The sequence below is a fragment of the Dermacentor andersoni genome, chromosome 8 (genome assembly GCF_023375885.2).
Source record: "Dermacentor andersoni chromosome 8, qqDerAnde1_hic_scaffold, whole genome shotgun sequence".
Lineage (NCBI taxonomy): Eukaryota > Metazoa > Arthropoda > Arachnida > Ixodida > Ixodidae > Dermacentor > Dermacentor andersoni.
Genome location: NC_092821.1, coordinates 30,466,071 through 30,488,373, shown reverse-complemented (window position 1 = coordinate 30,488,373; position 22,303 = coordinate 30,466,071). Strand labels below are relative to the sequence as shown.

At 45.4% G+C, this 22,303-nt stretch overlaps 1 protein-coding gene across 1 annotated transcript in view; it reads right to left on the bottom strand.

The window, feature by feature from the left end:
• LOC126534093 (fatty acid synthase-like) overlaps window positions 1-22,303 on the bottom strand; it is a 183,329-nt gene that overhangs the window by 139,086 nt on the left and 21,940 nt on the right. The window contains exons 6-7 of the mRNA XM_072284047.1: window positions 19,952-20,074; window positions 6,220-6,453 (exon numbers count right to left, since the gene is read on the bottom strand). Coding sequence (XP_072140148.1) covers window positions 6,220-6,453; window positions 19,952-20,074 — 357 coding nt within the window. The remainder of the gene's footprint in view (window positions 1-6,219; window positions 6,454-19,951; window positions 20,075-22,303) is intronic.

Sequence of the window (22,303 nt, the reverse complement as noted above, 5' to 3'; positions counted from 1 at the left end):
CATGGGTCGATAATTTGACCGTCCGGAAAAATCAATGGCACCAAAATTCAATGGTACCGAAATTGGCGTGCAATCCGCGACCGTTGGCGTTAATTCAGGTGAAGTTAATTAAGGTACAGTTAAGGTAGACATAAGTAAACGACCTTCGGGGTTACCTAAGGCGAAGTAAATTAAAACAGTTAAGATAGTTATTTAAGGCCCTCTAGCCCTTTGGTAGGAGTCGAACCCTCGACCTTTGGCGTTAACAAGGGCGAAGTTAATGAAGGCACAGTTAATTAAAGCAGATTTAATTAAGGTGATTGAACCCACGGTTATGGTGCTAATCAGGGCCACGTTAATTCAAACGCACTTAATCAAGGCGTTCCAACCCATGATCTTTGGTGGGAGTCGAAGCAACGACCTTTGGTGGTTACTGAAGGCGGAGTTAAGCCACAGTTAATTAAAATAGAGGTAAATAAGGAACACGAACCCTCTTTTGGACCATAGAAAGTAACAACACCCTAGAATGAGTGTGTCAAGAAATTTAATGAACGTCGCTTGAGCGTGTAGGCTTCCGACTTCATCCACATTAGTGTGTGCTAAAATGACTGCCAACGTTTTTTTCATAGCATGTACTTTGATTGCAATCAAGGACACAGCCTTCTTAGCGGCCATTTCGACCAAGCATTGATAAACACAGACCATTTGAGTTCGAAAGCTGTTGCAGGAATGCTTAAATAGAAATTGAGTGATGGAAACCAGGTACCTATGAAATAATTTTAATCTGACCAAAATACGATGATTTTCCGGAATAATTCTTCGACAGTGCTCCTAAGTTGCAGTTTCTTGTTTTATCGTTTTGTTAAACGCATTCATAAGTTCCTGCATAAGTTCCTAGCGGTTTATAATGACAGGTTTTTCAAAGTTTTCATTTTCTTGCTATACGATTGCGAGCAATGTTAGTGATTGCAGGGGCGTTTCAGAAATTAGGAGCAGTTAGACTGACTTCGATGCACAGTTGGCAGCAGTGGTTCACGAAAAGAAAGCTAAACAGAAAGTGCGTGATGAGGAAATAAATAAAAGAATGGTTAATATCTCCGTCAGAGGAATTGTTCGTAACGCGAGAGTGACTTTCATTTTAAGAAGCAGTGGCTCCTTCGTTGTACATTTTCAAATCGAAGAACAAAAAATAAATTTGCACAGTTTCTTTGATTACTTAGCGTTTCATTTGAATAACGAAGCAATGACCTCAATTGCAAGCACGGGATGCCTGCGCTACTCCGCTGCGAAGCAGCACCCCGAAGACTACCACGCGTCATAGGCATCTTCTACCACACGGTGAGTGCGTGCATGGCGAACCTGCATCGTTAGAGCTTCGGCGGCATCGCTAGCGAGCGCTAGCAGGCGCGCAGAATAAAAACATGAGAAAACAACCAACACGACGAAAAAAAATGTCAAAGGCGATTAAGTCGTCCAAAAAAACGTTACTGTTTTTATAACGAAAATTATAACAGCAGACCCTATTAATACTTATTTCCTGATAACTAAACTCGGGCCCAGCTTCCTATAGAGGCAGAAACTGCCGCTAGGGGCATCACTGCAGCGAAGGAGGCGACGATCGCTCCAGTAGGGTGGCTAGCCGCAGATGCCCTTCACTTACTTTTGCGGTTTAGGGTTGTTTGGATGGGTTTAGTCCCAGTCACCCTAGGCCGACACAACGCCGATTTCGGTGCGTCGACTTCCTGCAATAAATGTCTTGCGCCACGGCTCTGCCGGCGGGAGCACTCGGAGTCATTGGCAAACAAGGTTTCAGGCAATATAAAAAGTTAGAGCGCTACAACACACAGCTCGTCGAAAAGAATGCACCGGACCTATTCTATGCGTTCTACGTCCTCTGTTTTCATAGCACGTTAACTTTTGATTATAATGCATTGCTAACTAGCCAACCTATACATCATGTTAGACACTTTCTTTATCATACTGCAACGAAGCAATGGTCATGTGCCCTCGCCGACACGCCTGCGGTGTAATTGTCGCTACAGATATCTACACGTGTTGCTGGCTTCTTCAAAGCGAAGTTTTCTTTGCCTCTTCTTTCGAATTTTCTACTGCTGCTTCTGCTGCTGCTGCAGTTGCTGCCTGGTACACCGCCTCTGGGGGTGGTTCAGAGTGTGTATATAAAACAGGGGATCAAGGCAGAGAGAAAAAGTGACGCGAGAAACTCGTTTGCACCTTTGCACCACGTCGAATGTGCAAAGTACACTATGGAACTCCCTGGGCGTCGCCACATTAACCTCTCCACAGCTGTAATTATCCGTGATCCCCCGCAACCGAATTGCTGAAATTGCAACCCTTACCTTTCTAATAACGTGCAACTCCAGAGGGAAGCTAGATAGACTGGTAGAAAGGGGACGGGGAGAGGAGGCAGATAAGCGGTAAAACCGATGCAGTCACGAAACGACTCTTCGCTCGCAGCTTCCATAAAAGTGGGGGGGGGGGGGGAACGGTGGGAATAGAGAAAAGGTGACGTTAGAATGCAAGGAAGCACTACTACTATAGACAATACAGCAGTTGCGGGGAAAATGGACAAACTTAAGTTCAAGGTGCGGTACGCTACGCTTCTTCTACTTGTGAAAAATAAACACCATGCAAATACGTCAATCTGACAAGTTACGCAGGGCGTGCAGGGCAGAGCCGCATTAATTAAAGCGCACTGCAGCTTTAGGCGACACTACGGAAGCGGCGGCACGCCAAATCAACACTTCTGTGCCCACTATGGCAATTTTGCGTCTATGGCATTGCGTGAGGTCGCGGATGTGATTCCGACCATGGCAGCTGAATTTAGGCGGGGGTGAAATAGAAAAAAAACGCTGGTGCACTTCATTTCAAACCACGTTAAGAAACGATATGGTGTGAACATTAATCCGGAGTCTGCAACTATGGCGTGCCTCATAATCCGATTGTGGTTTTGGCACTTACAGCCCCATACTTCTACCAACAGTTCTGCCGAGACGTAATGTGCCATGTGAGACTATTACAATGCTAAGCCATCTCACAAGTTATGAAATATTGCGCACAACAACGCCTCAAACAAGTACCTGTCCCTGTGAGTCCTGTGTACTACGCACACAAAGAGCAGTGGTACTCGCAAGGTAACGTTTAACCTCAACTCAACACTCTCGTGTTGGTCTAACATTTGAAGAAATTAAACATTCGCCATCTGCATCCCCGCCAATTTTTGTCCGTTAAGCCTAACAGGACGGAAAGTTTCGCTTTCATCGATTCTCACAGTGCGTGGAATCTGCATAATTTTTTATGCTTCACTGATTCTTTGCCAGTCTCAAAATATATTTGGATATTGACGGCAAGAAACCTTACAGCGCAACTGTCCGCATTTCTTTACACCGCCACGTACAGCCAGTTTGTAGATCGCATCAAGTATAGTGGGACGCACGTGGCGCTAACATGAAATAATGAAGAAATATTGCAATACGTGCCGATTTGTGCTCGTGAGCCGCGTCGTATCACGCTAAATGAGACGAGCTGACGCGAGCGACCGGTGACCCTTGGGCCTCTTTCACAAACGACGACTGGGTCAGGCCGAGTTATTTGGATAACTGGTTCTCTGATTTCGCGCTCCGTTGTGCATACAGTTTGGTCATTGAAGTATCGTAAGGGATACTCTTGCGCATGTAAGCGCCCATTGGGAGCGCGCACCTTCGGGGCGAAAAAGTCGTTGTCTGCTCTGACAACTTAGCGAGACGCGCTGCAGTATTGAGGCGCCGTCCCTTGTTGCGCGTTTGGCATAAGCTCCTGAGGCTCTGTGCATAAATGTGTGTCACATTGCCTTCAACCTCTTTTCAAAATAATCGCGGAAGTCATTAGCCAAAATATTATCCCTGTATATAGAGTCCGGTGCATAACAAACTGCGGAAGTGGTTTCGTAATATTCTTGTCATCTGCTTTCGAGAAATTTCTCACTATGCTATTGCAGACACGTGCTGTCAAAGACGGCGCGAGGCCACCTTGAAGTGTGTCTTCAATTGGTGCGTGAAAATCCAGGATACCGCAGCAGCATGGCAGTGCTTCTACATTTCCACAGACATTTCCCCAGACCCATGCACATTTACATTTACATTTCCACAGAGTAGCCACATGGCGGCGCCCTTGCGGTTACCGGGCGTAGGAAAAAACGTCCCCGGAAGGTACGTCCTCGGAAGATAAGTCCCCGGAACATACGTCGCCTCAGGAATCGCTCTCTAGAAAACAATGTCCCCAAGTGAAAAATAACGGAAGAACGAATTCTGTGCGAAATTAATTGACAAATAACTGCACTATTTATTCGACACTTGGCTTAGGCTTACGGGTGTTTAATGTCCCAAAGCGACTCGGGCTATGAGGGGCGCCGTAGTGGAGGGCTCCGGATAATCGTCGGCCACCTTCGCTGTTGGCGAATGCAGCGTTTCAGGCTCTGCTCGCGGCTGATGCGGCATTTTTCTTCGTCGCTAAGATTTCTGATATCATCTGCGACAATGGATTTTCCGTCGAGACAAGTGCAGTCTCTTTCATTTCCAGTTTTGTTTTTGCAATAATAATCGCAGCATTATCTATAGGGTGGTCGCGGGGAACCCTCAGGCGGGATTCTCTTGAGGATTTGTCCACAATTAAAGCACCTTTGCATCCATTACGTTCGGCACAACGCCAACGATGCCGGCGGCAGTATATTTTTCTCTTGTGTACATATAATCGGCAAGGCGCAGCTTTGTGCCTCCTTTGTTCGACTTGATTGCCTCCATTCTGCAAATAAGTACCATATTGTTCAAGTCAACACAAAGACAAGTATCCAATTTTGAGCGCACTGCGTACTGTTAATGCACGTCTGCTAGTCTGTACACTCGTTTTGCGAGCGCTAGTGTTACCACCAAACTGCTGCCTCCAGATGCAACGCATAGGCGCCAAACTGCCACCCCTGTATGTCGTTACACCCTCGTGTGATAGATCCATGACATTGCATCTGACGCATCTGACATGAAACATATAGGTATGGTGGAAGGTTGGGCGAGTTGGTTTGTCATTATTTCGCCCCGTTTGTGCTCTCATCTCCTCGTCTTTTGCGCCGTGTAAATAATATATAGATATATTTTCTTGCGCATTTGGTTTATGCAAACTGCAATATTTGCGGGGATCTTTTTCGCAATCAGAAATGAACAAAAGAGGGGGGGGGGGGGGGGGGGAGTTTGAATGCGGGACGTTACAACAACATTTAAGGGCACCTGCCTGGGGACGTTTCTTCCTACATCGCAAATGGGGACATTTTTTTTTTTTTCCGGGGACATATTTTCCGTGGACATAATTTCCGGGGACGTCTTCTCCGGAACTCGCGTTTACAAATTCCGATGCATGGGCGCTATGGGGAGGGGAGCTTTTCCTGTAGAATTGGTTATATTAACTCTATAGCACGGCAGTGCAGACGGCTAGATTCAATTCATAAGAGACGTGCAATCCACATGACCTTGAGCCGCATTCTGTATGGTGGCGCCATCTCGCTCAGGCGCCTACAAACGCATCATCTCATGCACCGTAATTCATGGTCCGACTTTAAAGAGCCTCTCACCAATAAAAACAAAACTGATAAAAGTCTCTGTTATTGCCGTGAAAAATTTTAATTTGAGATCTTACTGTCTGGAAAGTCTCAATGATGAAGCTAACTGGGACGGCAGTGAGTACTACGAGAAAGAACAATAAAGCAACACGGTTTAATCTGGTGGACTAAATCCTGAAGTCATAAATTGTATTCACTTGCGGATAGGGAGGTTATTAGCTCCGCGGAGAGCAAACGTTCACCTTTAAAAATTTCCACGCAAAGCGAGATGCCCGATACGTTTGTGCGACGTCATGGACATCAAAGTTTTCTTCCACGTTTGGTCTGTTTCTTTTAGATGCACTGCTGACTCTATGAGCTCTACAAAGCGATACGTTACTTCTTTCCAAATGCAGCCCTTGGTTATTGATAAGCAAGCTTCGAGCCTACATTGTGCAAATGACATCACATCACAAGCACTATTTATTGATCTTGATACCAATCGAGTGCCCACTTAATGGGAGCATGCACAGACACAGATATCTACGTTTTGATAGTCACAGATACTTCCTAAACTTTCATCTTCGGCAGAAAGCGGAAGCCAATATTTTTTACGTTAGTTGCTACGGCCACATGCTTTAGTAGTCACAGCTTCTTACCAGAAGCGCTCTCCGAGTGCCCCATGTTGCTTTTGACAGATCCGATCTTGAGTGGCTTTTGACGCCCTGGTGGGCAGAAGACGTTGCTGAGTGCCTCGAGCTCCTGTGTGCCGCCAGCCTTGGTCCCAGTTCCGTGCGGCTCGACATAAACTATTTCCCGCGGGTCCACATTGGCCTCAGTGTATACATCGCGAAGAAGCTTCGCCTGCACGTCGGCCGACGGAAATGAAACATCTGCGAGAGACAGCACCGAATGAGATATATACGTTCCTCGAATTTTAGCACAGACGAAATTGCATTCTTTCTATGTGCGCAATAATTGTTTCGTTAATTTTATCCGGGGTAATAACCAATCCCCGTTAACAATTTCACTCTCCACTTTTCATTGTACTGCCCTGCGCATTTTGGGCCTTGGGGTTACTCCTTCAGCACGTAGACCACGGGCTGCGGTTTGAAGAAAATATGGTTCACCGTAGCCGCCACACTCGCTTTTTCGCCCATCGCCTCCCTCAGTGGTCGCTTCGTGGACGTAAATTATGTGCTTGAACTGATCATAATGATGATAATGACGACGACAATATGATGATCTCGTTTCAAACAGTTTGACACACATGCTCGCAAGGTCGTTCTTAAAAGCATTGTGTATCATTTAAAATTTCAAGTAACGTTATGAACTGTTTTATCGGCGAGAAAGAACGCAGCCTCGAACCAGCGCGCGGCGCCGCTTTCCTCCTCGCACTTGCACGTGCGGATCGCCGTTTCTCCCCGCAACAGCTGGGAACCGTAGCTGTGCCATTGCAAATTAGCACGATTCTAACCTGTTCCGCCTGTCATTGCTCCGGTGTCAGATAACTCAAGGTCAATGGGCTACCACTGTGCTGTATTCGGCTGTAAAAATAACTTTCGGAAGCGAATGTCACGTGCGCGTTGAGCTGCGGCCATACCGTGGACTCCACATCTGCGGTTGCCGAAAAACGTCAGCTTTCGATTCCCAGCATAAAGAGAAAGCGGACGTCATCAGCTTTGTCGCGTCTATGCTTAGCCTATTTCCTTTGCAGTCAGCACATGGCGACGAAATGGGCAACCATGATCAAACTGGCACATCAGCAAAGGGTGCGCATTCGAGCCGGTCAGCTGGTGCGAATGTACGAAGTCAACTATTTCTCCCTACAGGCACATGACAGTTATTTTGTTCAAATGTGTTCCGAAATTATCATGCCTGGCAACCAACGTTCTGCTGAAAGTTGACCGAGGAGGTGTTTTCAAAACAGCACGCGCCGACGAAGAAAACCAAGGCGCGTTCATTTTTCGCGCTGCAACCTAACCATGTCTACCATGCGCCGGCCGACCCTAGTGCACATGGATTCTTCCGTGCTTCCGAGTCTCCCTGCCAAACTGTCTGGCCAACGACGCGCATCGCGCGCTGTATTGCTTAATAAAGGTGTCGTTACAGAAAATAATTCGTTCTTCAGCTCCCTCAAGTCGGCGACGTTGTCTTTCAAAGGCACCGCTAAAGACGTAAGAATTGCGCATATTCTTCAAAACAACAAGGCTTCTCATTGATTGTGGCGTATTCGCGGCCACTGTCACTATGTCATTTTCTCGAGTACTTACGGCTAACTGAGTTTCCCGTCGAGTTATTTTACCGTTCTGTTTTTGCAAAGCTTTGTGCGTCGGTGCGACGTAAATATTCTTAGAAAAACATACGGCGAAAATTTTAGGAGCACCAAACCTAGCAATACTTGTTTACTCGGTGCTTCGCATGCCAAAAGGAGACACCCGTGTTTGTTTTCATGTGAGCGATAGCCTAATTGAATTCAAGGCTAGACATACACTAATAAGACGTCACACTTGCGTTACTTATCGACAATATTCATACTTACTACCTCTTTCGATCATGCGCAGAGCTTTAGAAACTCTTCTAGGCCTGTTGCAGTTCGACATTGTGGCTATCTCGGAGCCCTAGACGTTGTTAACAACATGCTGTAAAGTTTGCCAATCCCAATAACTTGTGGAGACCTACAAGGAGAACACGAAAATTTGGCACTCGTCGTCAACAGCACGTTCACCGTGCATTGTACAGCGCGATGCCACATACCAGAATGGCGCCTGACGGCAGACGGCGCTTCGATTGGGAAATGGTGTCACCCAAGATAAAACATTCTATAGTGTTGTCTACATTATTCACTGTAGAAACCCCGCTTTATTGCGCGTCATTACTTAATTCGAACCTTAAGTTTTCCAGCTGTTCCCTGTTAGTCTCCAACAGCTGTTTCATTAATACTCCACGAGTCTTCTTCATATTGCAAATGTTCCCTATATCTATGCGTTCTCAGACGCTTTCCCTTCGCTTTTACGGTAAACAGCCCTTTAACTTAATAAATCAGTTCCTTCCAATTTTGTTCTTTGGTGTTCACTACGGTTCTATAGCTGGCTTCTTCTCTGTTTCTCCCATAGACCTAGCTAGCGTGTACACCATTTCTGCATCTCTGAATTTGCATACAGCACCCTTTTCTCAGCCGGTGTTCACGCCATTAGCAGTTGCGATGTGGTGCAGCCATCTGGAAGCGCTATTTCTCAAATGAAATAATACAATCATGGCCTTGAGCTTCAGGAACAATGTTTGTTTAGAACCACATGAAAATCCCACATCAGGTATTAGTGTCGAAGTACGTGGTTAGTTACCTCATCACAATACACTGTTCACTCACCCACCATAAAGAGGGTTTGAGCACACACGCCGCTTGGTAAGGATTTTTGTTGAGTTTTCACGTAGGTAAACGCCACTTCTAAAAAGTTCATTTTATATATCCTTCAGTTTGGATGACCGTTGCGAATATTCAGCCAGTAACTGCTCACACAGGCAGTAAAATTTATTCTGCGCCTATAATTGTTACGAAAGCCCAAATACGATGGTTGTCCGTTTGGTCTTCTATGACATTCCTTTTGGAAAATTTCCCAGCACTATCACAACCCTACATAACCGCGCTACACGTTCACAATTGCTTCGGAGATAATATGCATGACTATTAGCTATACACCTAATAAGGATCATGCATTACAATGCATTGACTAGCAACACGTAATGTGATGAACATTGGCGAAGCCGCAGATGCTTTATAATTGTCACGGCATGAGTGACGAAGGTGCAGCATGACTGCACATCCCTGAGGTAAGTTGTAGCGGTTGTGTGCCGTAATTGTGTTTACGATCCTGATTAACACCTAACGGCTGCTCACGGAAGAAACTCTTGGTACGCACCTAACAAGTGTTTGCGACTTTTCACAGCGCGGTGTGGTATCAGTAATATCGAAGAATGAATTTTGATAGGTAGATGAAAACGGCTGAAAAATGAGTCACTTAAAGTGAGTAACATATGGAAGTATTAAAACAAGGATAGTTGTTGTGGGGTGGTTGCGACAAGAATATAATGATCATCGTTATCATTCAGTCTATTTTTATGTCCACTATATACAGGACCAAGGCCTCTCCCAGCCATCTCCAATCACTCGTGTCTTGCGCTAGCTGATTCCTGCTTCCGCCTGCAAATTTCCTAATTTCGTAGCTCCACCTATTTTTGTCTATCCTCGACTGCGCTTCCCTTTTCTGTGGCATCCATACTGTAACTCTAACGGTCGACTGGTTATCTGCCCCACGCATTACATGACTTGCCCAGCTCCATTTTCCCCTCTTATTGTCAACTAGATTGTCGGTCATCCCCGTGGGCTCTGTGATGTAGTGATTTCGTCTGCCAGCATATTGCCCTTAATGCTTTTGTGCCATGGCATCCCGCATATCTTTACATCCTGGATAGATATGTGTATCGAGCACAGGAGAGAAGAAAGTTCACTTAGTACCACGTTTTTACTTCTACAGAATGACATTAGAAATTTTTCGACACTTTGAAAATTAGTGAATACAATGACCTTCTGAAATTTTGTTTTCTTGACATGTCTCAAAGCAGGCAGCACTGAATATGCCCTAGCCGCAAAAATACTCATATCAACGTGGTGAACAAAACTTGTTGCTGAACTAGTTGGTTCATGACTCAAAAACAAATGTTAAGGTGCTAAGCTGACGAGGACGAAGTGAGACACAAACGACACATAGGGGCGCCAACTTCCACCTGTTTATTTACTAGAATCCGCGCAATTTCATACATGAAACCTAAGTCAAAACTAATCACAGTAGTGATAAGCAGGGGGGATAGGAGTTAACACTGCCGGTAGGAGATTGATCTGTACCGAATTATCATGGAAGGTGCACGTGAGCACCCGTGCATCACAGGCGAAATCCGAGAATCTAGATAAATTTCTTGGACTACGTTACATTCGTAAACGGTAATACGATTACGGGCAAGGTAACGCTCCACAGCGGTATTTGCGCCATCGTGTCTGGGCTTCTTATCGACGATTTTGCTATTATATCGGGGCCCGCTAGCTGGCAGACTAGCAGAACGGCGACTCCCATCAATTAAAAAGTGACAAGCGACAACTTCTGACAGCGCAGTGTATAAATAAGTGTTGTGCATGTCAGCTAAAGTACCCTGAAAAGTTCTTTTTGAATGAAAATAGTATACTTTGAGCTAGAAAGACAGAACATTTTAGATACTGAACGACATTTCATTCAAATGAAAGAAGGTTGGTTGGAGTTAAAAAAATTTGCAAGCAAGGATATTTGTCCATCGCTGTTTGCTTCTAATTTATACAGGGTTTACCCAAGATGCATCAAGATTTAAACATATGCAAATGCCACGTAGCTTGACAGAACGAAGGTAATGTTGTTTGCAGACACTCAGATTATTTCTTGCGTTCCGCCTAACTACATAATTAATCCTAATTACTTATGCGACTTCTCAAATTAGATAAAAAATTAAATATGTCAATGAGAAAATTGTAGAGCAACATGAAAAACCTTCGAAACAGTTATCTGTAGCGCAATACATGCTGCATAAATGTGTTTTTACGAGCGTGAAAGAATCCTGCGAATACACGCACAATTGACGCGTGACTGGCCGCTCGAGGCACTTTCCGTGTGTTGGCGAGTTACATTCACGCTCAGAAAAACACTTCCATGTAGCACGTATTGAGCAACAGAAAGCTGTGTAGAGAGTTCTTTATGTTCCTCTACTACAATATTCTCATTAACACTGTCAATCTAACTATATTATTTGATAACTTCATGAATTAGTCAAGACTAACTATGTAATCCGGCGGAATGCAAGATATAATCTGAGTACCTGCAAGTGGCGGCAACCAACACTGCCTTGGTTCTGTCCAGCTACGTGGCACTTGCATATTTTTTTATATCTTTTTGCATGATAGTTGGGAAGCCGCGTATAGATCTGTAATAAGAAATTTGCGAATTTATCGAAGTATGTCAAGATACAAATGGAGAGTTTCGTATCGGATGCAATAATTGCAGTAGTATCTTGTATCTGTATCTCAAATACTTGTTGCCCGAGTATCTTGTGTCGTTTCATGATACAAATGTAAAGTATCTTTGTACAGCGCTGGTTGGCTCTCGCTGCCTATTTGCTCGATTTACGCTGTAAATGACATGCTAACGAAGCAAATTTTCTTTGCGGTGGACAAGGAACTCAAACTCTTCGGCATGCCCTCTTTTCTGCAGGCGATCGAGAAACGCGGCAAGACAAATAGCCAGGAAAATACTATTGTTTTGAGCAGGACCATCATTAAAAAATTAAAAATAAATTACGGGGTTTTATGTACCAAAACCACGATATGATTGTGAATCACGCCGTAACAGGGGTATCCGGAAAGTTGCATAGCTTGAGGTTCTTTAAAATGTGCACATAAATCTAAATACACGGGTGTTTTCGCATTTCGGCCCCATCGAAATGCTGCCGCCGTGGCCGCGATTCGATCGCGAGACTTCGTGCTTAGCCGCCCAGGGGTGCTATGCAGGATGCGCCGAGTTTGGCGAAACTCGGGATCTTCACGAGCTCTGGTGACACCCCAAGATGAAAGCACGAATGGTACCGAGACACAGTTTATCTTTCGACAAGCCTCCAGTTTCATTGGTTTATCTAGATTCACTCTGGCTGGCTATCATTCCTTGGGCGTTGCCTTCTGGGCGGTCGACAAACTAGGGCTCACGTGATCATACCGTCGGTGCATGGTCGTGCCTTCTTTCACTTGTTTGTCGTTCCACCGAGTGCATTACATGCACAAGCGAGTTATAAAACAAACGCATTTAGTACAATATTAATAGTTAGTTTAACGTGGTTTAGAAGCATTTTAAAGCTTACAACATGCACACTGAATGTGCATTAGACTAATTTGTAATTTAGTACGCTTCGCATTATACCACGAGGGAACGCTGTGGTGGCGTCATCACATCCATTCACCGGGCGAGCATGGCGGTTAAGCATCGCAGGCGCCCAGTGTAAACAAACTCGCACAACGAGCTTGCAGAGCGCGACGTAGTGATCAGGCTCGACGATGACCACTATTTCTTGGATAGTTCTGTTCCTCCGTGAGCAATCTTTCCGTGCACCCCCACCCCGAAAGACTGCCAATAGCTTCGGCGATCTTACAGATCGCAACGCGCACCTACTGTTCACGGCGAAGTGCTGAAGAAACAACTTGTCCGGTGCTGCTTCTGCGAGTGCGCTGAGTTCCTCCACTCTGCGTGATTGCGAGCGTCACGAACATTACATAGTGTGGGCAAAAGGCAGACATCCTATATAGCTACGATGCGACAAGGAGGTGGTACCGACGATGGATCTGGCTACCAACACAGTGAAGGAGACATCGACAAACTGCAGATAAGTATATTTCTACTGTTTCATATTTAGCTTAATAAGAGTGCACGGATTAAGTCAATTTCGTAGTAACGAACTGAATGTCCAGCAGTTTAAAGAAGGCAGTGAGAACCAATGAGTGTTCGTGCTTTTAGATGCAAGTGGGCCCACGAAAATATGGAAAAGATGAAGGTAACCTTCACTAACTTGGTGAGATAACAGAAATTCATTAGTGACATTAAGCCCGCAAAATTTATGGAAGAGTATCTTTATTCAGGTGAAATATCAAAAGCAGGTACTGATATAAAGCAGGAAACTTTTACAAAAATTTCATGGGTTGAACAGCACATGGAAGGCATTACCGAATCGTGATTGCCACGTTAACGATATCCTTGAAAAAAGTCTAAAATCATTGCATTTCACCGGTTATGCAATATGGGACATAAACCTGGAGGTTAACAAAGAAACTTGAGATGTCAAGGACTGTGCAGAAAGCGAAGGAACAAAAATTGTTGGAGATAGCATTAAGGCAGGAAGACAGTGGCGTAGTAAACCGTGGCAACTGATATGCTAGTTGAGATTAAGAAAAAAAAAAGGAATCGGCCGGCAGGCCATGCACGTATTCGATCACTTGTTGCCAATTCATAACAGGTGATTGCATAAGCATGACGGAATGGATGTCAAGGAGAGAGAACTACAGCCGAGGATGGTAGAAAATTGCGTAATGGGACAAAAATATGATGTTTGTAGGCATAGGATGCAATGAGCTCGTATAATATGGTATTGTAGGGTGAGGCATTTGTTTTGCAGCGAACAAAAATAGGTTTGTGGTGCTGACAGTAGAGACTCGTGAAGGTGCGGGGCCACCTCAGCTGCTGGCACACTAGTCAACATGACAATTGGCTCTGAAAAAGAAAACCTCAGTTATGAAAAATAAAGCAACGTTGTCCCAACGCATTGTTTTATTATGCACACTACACTAGAGGCTTCCACAGTTAAGGGCATTTAGTACTAATAGTGCAACGAGCATTTTTCTTTGTAAATAATGGTTTGTATGCGGCTGATTCATTCCAATACACTTTTTTGCAGCAAAACATTCTGCTGCTGGAGGCACTAGACCGCCTGGTGGCAGTAGGCGAGCGCCAGGCACGTGCTCTTGAGTGTGTGGCAGAGGTCCAGAGGGCTGCTCTGCAACAGTAGTATCGGTGCCCTCACTGCTCTCCTGTCGAGCCCACAGAAGGCACCTTATAAAGGAGCTTTCAGTTTAATATTTTGTTTATTATTGAAGAACATGAATAAAATTATTGCAGTAAACATTGTGCTGTGCATATTAGGAGACTTGTAACATGCACTTGGTGTCCCTTTAAAATAGGCAAAAACGTAAGACAACCTGTGCCACTCTTGGACCATGTAAATAAAAAATACACTAATGCAGCATACACGTCATTGTGCTGTTTGTTCTTTCTATGTGCAAGAATACAGTGCGTGTTGATTAGCCACAAGATGAACGGTGTGTGTAATTCACAATGAAGACAGGAAACAGCAGGAGCTTAATAATGCTATCACCTATAGACTGTGCATATGACTGCAACACTCCCCGATTCAAATGTGCCATTACATGCATGTTCGATACCACATACTCTTTAACATTGTCCTATAATTGCATGTGCTATATTTTACGCTTCTTAAGCCCTTGCATAGCACACTTCTGATGTACCCATTTCATAGGCCAAATAATTGTACACTTTGTCCTTTTGTGTTGTATGAAAAGCAGCATCCTTTACAGTCGGATAAAACTTCAGAAGACAGGAGAGGCCCCGCCCAGATGACCAAAGCGCAGGAACCGATTTCCTCCACGTCTAAAGAAATAGACCCTCTCCAACGAGTCTGTCCGGCGGCACGATGTCAGTCTAGAGTGCGTGCCCATTGGTGCGGGCTTGTGTTCACCTGTCTTAAAGGGCAGATTCCGCAGCCTCCTAAAGTTGCATCTGACTATAGTAACACGTAATGCCTTGCACCAGTTGCATAGACTTCTGCAACTTGATAGCACACAATGATCAGGAGCAGAAATCTATAAAGGCATCCAAGCAAAGCTGGTTGGCCACACTTCCATTATGAGGGGCTGTAAAAAGGTCTCGCCAAATATTCCCTTGACGTCCTTGAAAGAGAGGTGGTGTTTGGCACTTCTTTAGAATCAAAAACAGATTACACTGAATGCTGTGTAGCACGTCAAAACAAACTGAGCTTGGTTATCTGCACAGCATGTAATGGGAGGTTGTGCTTCACATAGGAAGCAAACTGCTCTGTCCAGTACAATTTTGAGGCCGGTATGGCACCTATTATGTCAACACTGTCTATATACAAATTACACTTTTCACAGGCCATTGATTTCACCATTATTTTTGTATGATGGTTCTTTCAATCAGTGCTTGTATTACATGAGCAGGTGGATTTGAAAGCAAAGCTTTGTTTGCAAACCTTCCGACTTCCATAATTGTGTGGCAAGGCACTGGCATGTTGTCGAATAGCTCACACTTCCTCGGTCCTGCACCAAAGAAGCCCAATGCTCTATCTGAAGTTGGATCGCACAGCAATTCAACGGCACACAAAGAAGAGTAACACACGCAGCAAAGCATTCTGCTGTGTGTATTTCTCTTCTTTGGGTCCCATCGAATTGTTCTGCAATTAAACTTCAAGCTTCTATACCAATACACCATCTTCAACCTCACCAATGCTCTAGTTATTAGGCCACAATGGTGCACATCTTTGAAATTTCCCAACACAAATTAGCTCTCCAAAAAATCACAAATGTTAAATTTTGCAGCACAGGTGTATGTATGCACGTGCCATATTCTTTACCACTAAACTCACAGGAATCAAAGGGACAAGCATTAACCAGCCTTGCTGCTGCCGTTACCATTATCATCATGACACCAATGGAAAGACAGTGCCACGTTTCAGTAAAGGGAGTGCTGGAGCGAAAGGTGTGACAGCGAGGGCTTACAATAAAAATAACGGTTACGAGACATGTTCAATGCCAATATATCCTGCATATCGCTCAGCCTACTTCGGCATTGCGGCAAGCGTTTACTCGTTTGAGCATATCACGTTTTGTGTAATCATTGGTCTAAAGCTGTACAAATGGTCTATTTGTTCTGCAATTTTTATTTTTATTATGGTGGGTTAAAGACCCACTTTTCATTGGCATCTGCACCACATTTCTCCCGATATGTAATTTTGCCTTGGTGGTTCATGACATCTTCACGTACAGAGAGTTCTGCAGAGCATTGGAAGTGCATTGTTCTACTGCTTAAGAATTAGAGCCTCATTATGAGAAGAAAATATATGATTTATCAATCCAGAATAACGCCGCACCCCCCCCTCCAAAAAAAGAAGACGCATTGACCCTCTGGTACATGCATCGACAGTGAACAGAGCAAACACTCTGAAGTGTTTTCTTCATGCAAGCCAACAGACTAAGATTCTTAATGCATTCTCATTTCGCCACAAATGCATCGGCACAACCGGCTTGGCGCAACATCCACATCTCGCGCTGCAACAAATTGTGCAATGCCTCGCTGTTTCATAGTGCGGCCGATAGATTACGCATGACCAAAATTCAGCATTGTGCATACTAAGTAACTTCACCAATGAAGAACCTCAAGTTCTTTATGAGATTAGGATTCATAGGTTACTTCACACAATTTGTGATATCCATTTATCTATTTATACTTAATTAACCTCTTTCCCAACAAAGTGAGCCATTTGGAAGGCACCCTGACAGACAAGTAGAACAATCGGTAAAAAGTCATCAACCAGCGAAAAAGTCAGTATCATAAGCAGCTTCATGTGAGATGTCGCTAACACAAAATTTAAGTCGGCTACACAGAAGTGACAAATTTGGCAATATGGCGTGTCTAAACATTGCTTCAATGTTAATCACAGTAACGCTGACATTGAAGGCGCCTTAATTCCTACGTACGTTCCGTCGACACACCCGACTACGTTCGTAATGTTCCCACGAAGTAGGAAGCATTCTTTTATATATGCCCGCTCAGTCGCAGTATTCTGGAAAGCTAGCCACCGCTTACGCACTGCCGCATCGATAAGCGCGTCAGACACATCTATGACACAGTTGCTAACAGTAGTTTGATGGCGTCCAATGTAACGCTCGGCGCCGACGCTTCCCTGAAAACTCCCAGTCCCGTAGAAACGGAGGGCACAGATGACTTGCTCTACGACGGTGAGCGAATGAAGCCCGCCACGCTGTCTCCGCAGACGAGAGTCTTCGCCTAGCTCGTCACACAGCCAGCGCACTGATGTCTTCGACAGGCGAAAATGACGCTGAAACTCCCCGTCGGTCATGTAGGTGAACGGGTCCGGACGGTCATACTGATGCTTGCTACCACTGGATGCAATGAAACAGGCTGCTGCTGCCGCCGCCATGTTCCCGATTTGAACTCGGAGGGGGTTTCGCGATGTACGAGTTTAGCACGAGTTCGCCTGTCAATCAAAACCAGAGGTCACGCCCCGCGCGAGGCATGTAACTCTTGTGCGCGCACCCACTACAGTTGGGCCACGCCCAAGTTATCTTCCGGCAACAGCGACACGGTGTCGATCTGAGAGGCATCAACAATCAGATTACACTGAACCGCCGACATAAAACACGCACAACGCACTGTCATCGGTGATGTACAGTACTGAGCAGCACTATCAAAAACAAAGCGTTGACTGTCGCTGGCTTATGCATACGTCTTCTCGGGCTGAGATGGCCGCACAACATGGTTTCATCGCCTACATTGTGGCGCGTAGCGCACAGTAAATAATTATCGGCACGTCACTGTAGCTGCTTGCAAGGCGTCGCTGCGCCGAGGAGGACGACGGTGCTGAGGAGTGCGCATTGCAGCAGTCGTTTGAGATGGCTGCTCTGTCATCGGTGATGAAACGGAGCCACAGCGTCGTGAACACGATCAGCGTCAGAGAATCGCTCGCTCTTCTAGACCCAGTGCAATGGCATTTCTTCATCACAAGCACTGCGCACTCAACAGTTCCAACACCTCTCTCTGTTCGAAATCTGACTTCATAACTGCACACAAGAGCCTTCACCTGCCAAAATGCGAGTGCTGCGGTGTCGTTACGATATCCATCTGCGATCGCTGCTGGCTCCAGCAGAGGTAATCCGCAAGCACCTTCGACTGCACAACACACTCATATACTGCATACATGCGCTCAGAGGCGCCTTCACTGGGCAAGCGATGACAAGCGCTGAATTGTGTCACTGGGAAAGCACGCACTTTTCGCAATGTATCCCAGAGGCTTCGCGCACAAAGATAAACTGGTACATTTTCACTGAATTGCGTCACTACGCACTCTAAAATAACATACCACCATTTTGCAGCGACAGCCGTTGTGTCGTTTTTAGTTGGTAAAGCGGGGGCCTTAATAGCCTAGTGAAGCGCCTGCGATGAACAGCTGTACCGCGGCGCTGCGTTTCTATTCCCCTAAAAGAGAAAGAGTGGCCATGACCCTCCATGGATAATGACCGACTTTATTGAGAATAGCACTGCAGCGCCCCTAGGCGACTTATCACCGTATGAACGCCCTCGTGCGTGCGACCCGCTTCAATGTACCGCTTCTAAGGTTTCGCCTCACTGTCGCCACTCGCGGCAAGAAGTGCAAAATTTAATAATTTGCTCGATCTACGTTTGTCATCACAAATTTCTAGCGCTGAAAACGAAAAACAGATACTTAAAGAAATAAAAATGTTCGTTATTTTATTTGTTGTATTTTAACGTATTCGTTTGAGTCAAAGTGTAGGTGCAAGAATGCGCCGCATGTACCCTGTTCGCATTCGATGGAGGAAAGAACGATAGTGCACGAAAGAGGAGACACGCCCTTGACGCGCCCGGGAAAGGCGTGGCAAGCGTCTCACGGCAAGTGTGCAGACAGACAGCGGGACAGTCACGGTATCGCTAAGTTGCGATAATCCATTGATAACAATACGCGGCGCTGGCGCGTTTTGTTGTGCAGCCTTCTGCGCTTGAAACGTGGAAGCAGCGTGCCGCGCAGGGTGCGCTCATGTTGTCATACGCGGCTTTTTGTCTACATATTTTTTTGCCTGCACCTTCGGAGGGTTCCGCGCTATCTCCGTTCACTGACTGCCGTCGATCAAACTCGGGTAAAACTCGGGTGAACGAGAAACTCGGCGCATCCTGCATAGCACCCCAGGGCACCATCATTCCCCCACCGTGGGGCGTGGCCGGGGGCTGTCGGACCGGCAAGCACAGGCCTATCAAATTCCAACTGTACGTGTGCCAATTTGTATAACCAAGTGTGATTGTGCCAAACAAGTTTAACCCTGGCTGCCTCGAAGCTCGGAACAGGAAGTAAGGAGAATACAGGAAACATTAAAAATGACAGGGGATAACACAGGTTGGGGAGAAGGCAAGAAAAGGCAACTACCGATTTCTGGGTAGGTCCGATGATAACATATGCTTAAAGTGGAGGCCAAGGGAATATGTTGCATCCGCCGAGGAGCCTTAAGGGTTTCAACACTAAGCAGTGGCTGAAGCCTCAGGATCTTCGGATACGGCTGTCACCGACGGTTAAGCGCTGAAGGGTCGAACCCTCGTGCGCCCAAGTCCATCATGTTGCGAAACACCAAACGGTTGATTGTTCAAGCAGAAGTCCCAGTGGGGTAGGAAGGCATATCCCTGATAGGTAGACATCTGTGTAACAGTCTTATACGCACTGGGAAAGGCGCTAATGAGTAGCACAAATCGCTGACATTGCGCAAAGAACTGCGCAAGCAAGTGCAGAAATACGGTGTGCCAGATTTACAGGCGGCGAATGGCTTACGATGCTGAGAGCCGAGTTTTGCGCATCGGCTCTGACCACGCGTTTCCCAACGGCGGCAGTCTACGAATTCAACACAGTGTGACCGCAAAGCTGCTCAAACCAGCTCACCTTTTTCCTTGAAACCATCTGTATTCGCCTTCACGTTGACAATTTTGGCGTATACACGTCGGGCTTCAGAAAACCGTTGAAGGAAGAACACGCCAACAGTTTCACTGCGAACGTAGCCATCGCCTGCATTTGAAAAAAAACAAGTGCTGCTGTTGAACGTGCATCCTACCGAAAAAAGCGGAATTTTCGAAACTAAGGCTCTTCTTTATTTATTTATTCATTTCGTCAAATCGTTCTACGGTGAAAGTTTTTTTAGAAGATAACGCATAAAAAGCATTTCGTGGTTCCTACTTATAAGATGAGAGGAAAGTACGCGAATACTAATTAATGCAGACATACCCCACAAATACTGCCGAAAATATAATACAGTGATTAACTAACTAGGGTTTGCATCCGAGCTTGTTGGTACGGCCTCATTCTTAGGGCAGGTAAAGCGCAAAAATCTGGAACAGTGCAAAGAATGAGGACATACAAAGTGCTACTTCCAACTGAATTTATACCCCAAGAAAGTTTTCTATATAAGCATTCAACACTCAAACCCAGTGCGCATGTGTCAGAAAACATTTCATATCTAGATGCCCAAAAATAATTGCCGATCGAGGCGACGCCCAAGCCGCAACGTAAAAAAAGAACATGCCCTCATAAAAACAACGCTATGACACCAATATAAAAAAAAGATAGTAGCTCAAAAAAAAGGGAGATCGTCGAAAGGATAAAATAAAGAAAAAGACATAAAAGGTAAATAGCGCCATGAAACAATAAAAATGCTTCCCCGATGAATACACAGTTAAAACAGGTAGTGAAAGTGGGGTATAAAAGAGGTACGAGAGAGTCAGCGCATGTTTGAAAACTGTAGGAAGAGGAAAGAAAGAGGCAGGAGAAATCAATGACTACAATAATTGGAGAAGCCTGTGCACTGCGTCACTTCGTGTTGCAAGTAATCAAGCTCTTTCCTTGAGAGCGACATAGAACAGGCACTGACACAACTTGTACCATGTCTTACTAGTGAAACAGCACACCGACACGGACACAGTGAAAGCACACGAAAAGACGACAGTCACTGCACTTGCAACTATTTTATTTCAGAACACGTACTTCATATTTATATACCTGCGCACCCTCAGAAGTCAAAGAAAATCAGGGCGAGATTAAAGGCATTTTTTTTACAAATCATTTGCCCGCGCATACTCGGGCGTCAAAGATAGGGCACCTATCTATCATGGTGTGCAATCCTATCGTATTTGTTGCACCCCTAACAAACATTTTTATTACACAACTTTCTCTTCCTTTAGTGTACGTCCAAAAAGGCAACCTCACCATGGCTTAGATGTACAGATGGCTAACTGATACAACCCTCTCCCCTCTTGCGAATTGTGTGTGAAACTTGATTTTCTTTGACGCCTGAGGGTGCGCAGGTATATAAATATGAAGTATGTGTTCTGAAATAAAATAGTTGCGAGTGCAGCGAGTTTCGTCTCCTCTTGTGTGTCTTCACAGTGTCCGTGTCAGTGCGCTGCTTCACCAGTACGGTATGATGATTAATCACCAACTAGCCCAACTTTCCACATTATTGTACCGTGCCGTTCAATGCAGGACATTTAACAAATTTATCGAATGGTCTGATTTTGATAACTTCTGATTGTAACACTCTGGTCTGAAAACGGGGAACATGCGCACATGGCACAGTAGAAATGCATGTTGCTGTCCACCATTAGCTTCATGTTGTTAGCGTGTTCTCGTAGGGAGAAGATTGATACATCGGCCTTTTTGACCAATGCGAATACGTCCACAAAAAAGCGGCACTTCGTAGACGACGACGCATTTGCAGGAAAGAAAATGTTTGGCATAGTCTTTTGCTGCAGGCATTAGGCCACTCGCCACTCGCCATTCGCGTTCACGTGCTCACACAGATCACCTAGCCTGTTGGGGGCCGAAAACGCAACCTCAACGCCGGCGCGTCCCGCAGCTTTCTTAATCATCTGTGACACTTTGTGCGCGCATGGGATTACGGTGGTTATTGTGCTGTAGGTTTTCTTTGTTGGGCGCAGCTATGTTGTTTTGCAGTTCTCGCAACAGGGTTTCCACAAGGTCGCATAAAAGATAATCGGAAATCCAACTACTCTCTACCTTTAGACCTGTGAAGCAAGGCTATGTGCTACTCAATGAGGGCATGACCGCAAGAGTGCGTTCTTCATGGCAGCAACTGCAACCGCGCGTTTCGCTAACTTTGAGTGGATAGAGTCGAACGGAAGAAGGCATTTCTTCGACCGAGGGGCGTACATCCAGCAAGCGTGCTCTCAGCTAAAGTGTAGGTCAAGATCAAAGAAGCGGATGTGGCCATCGAGAGGAACT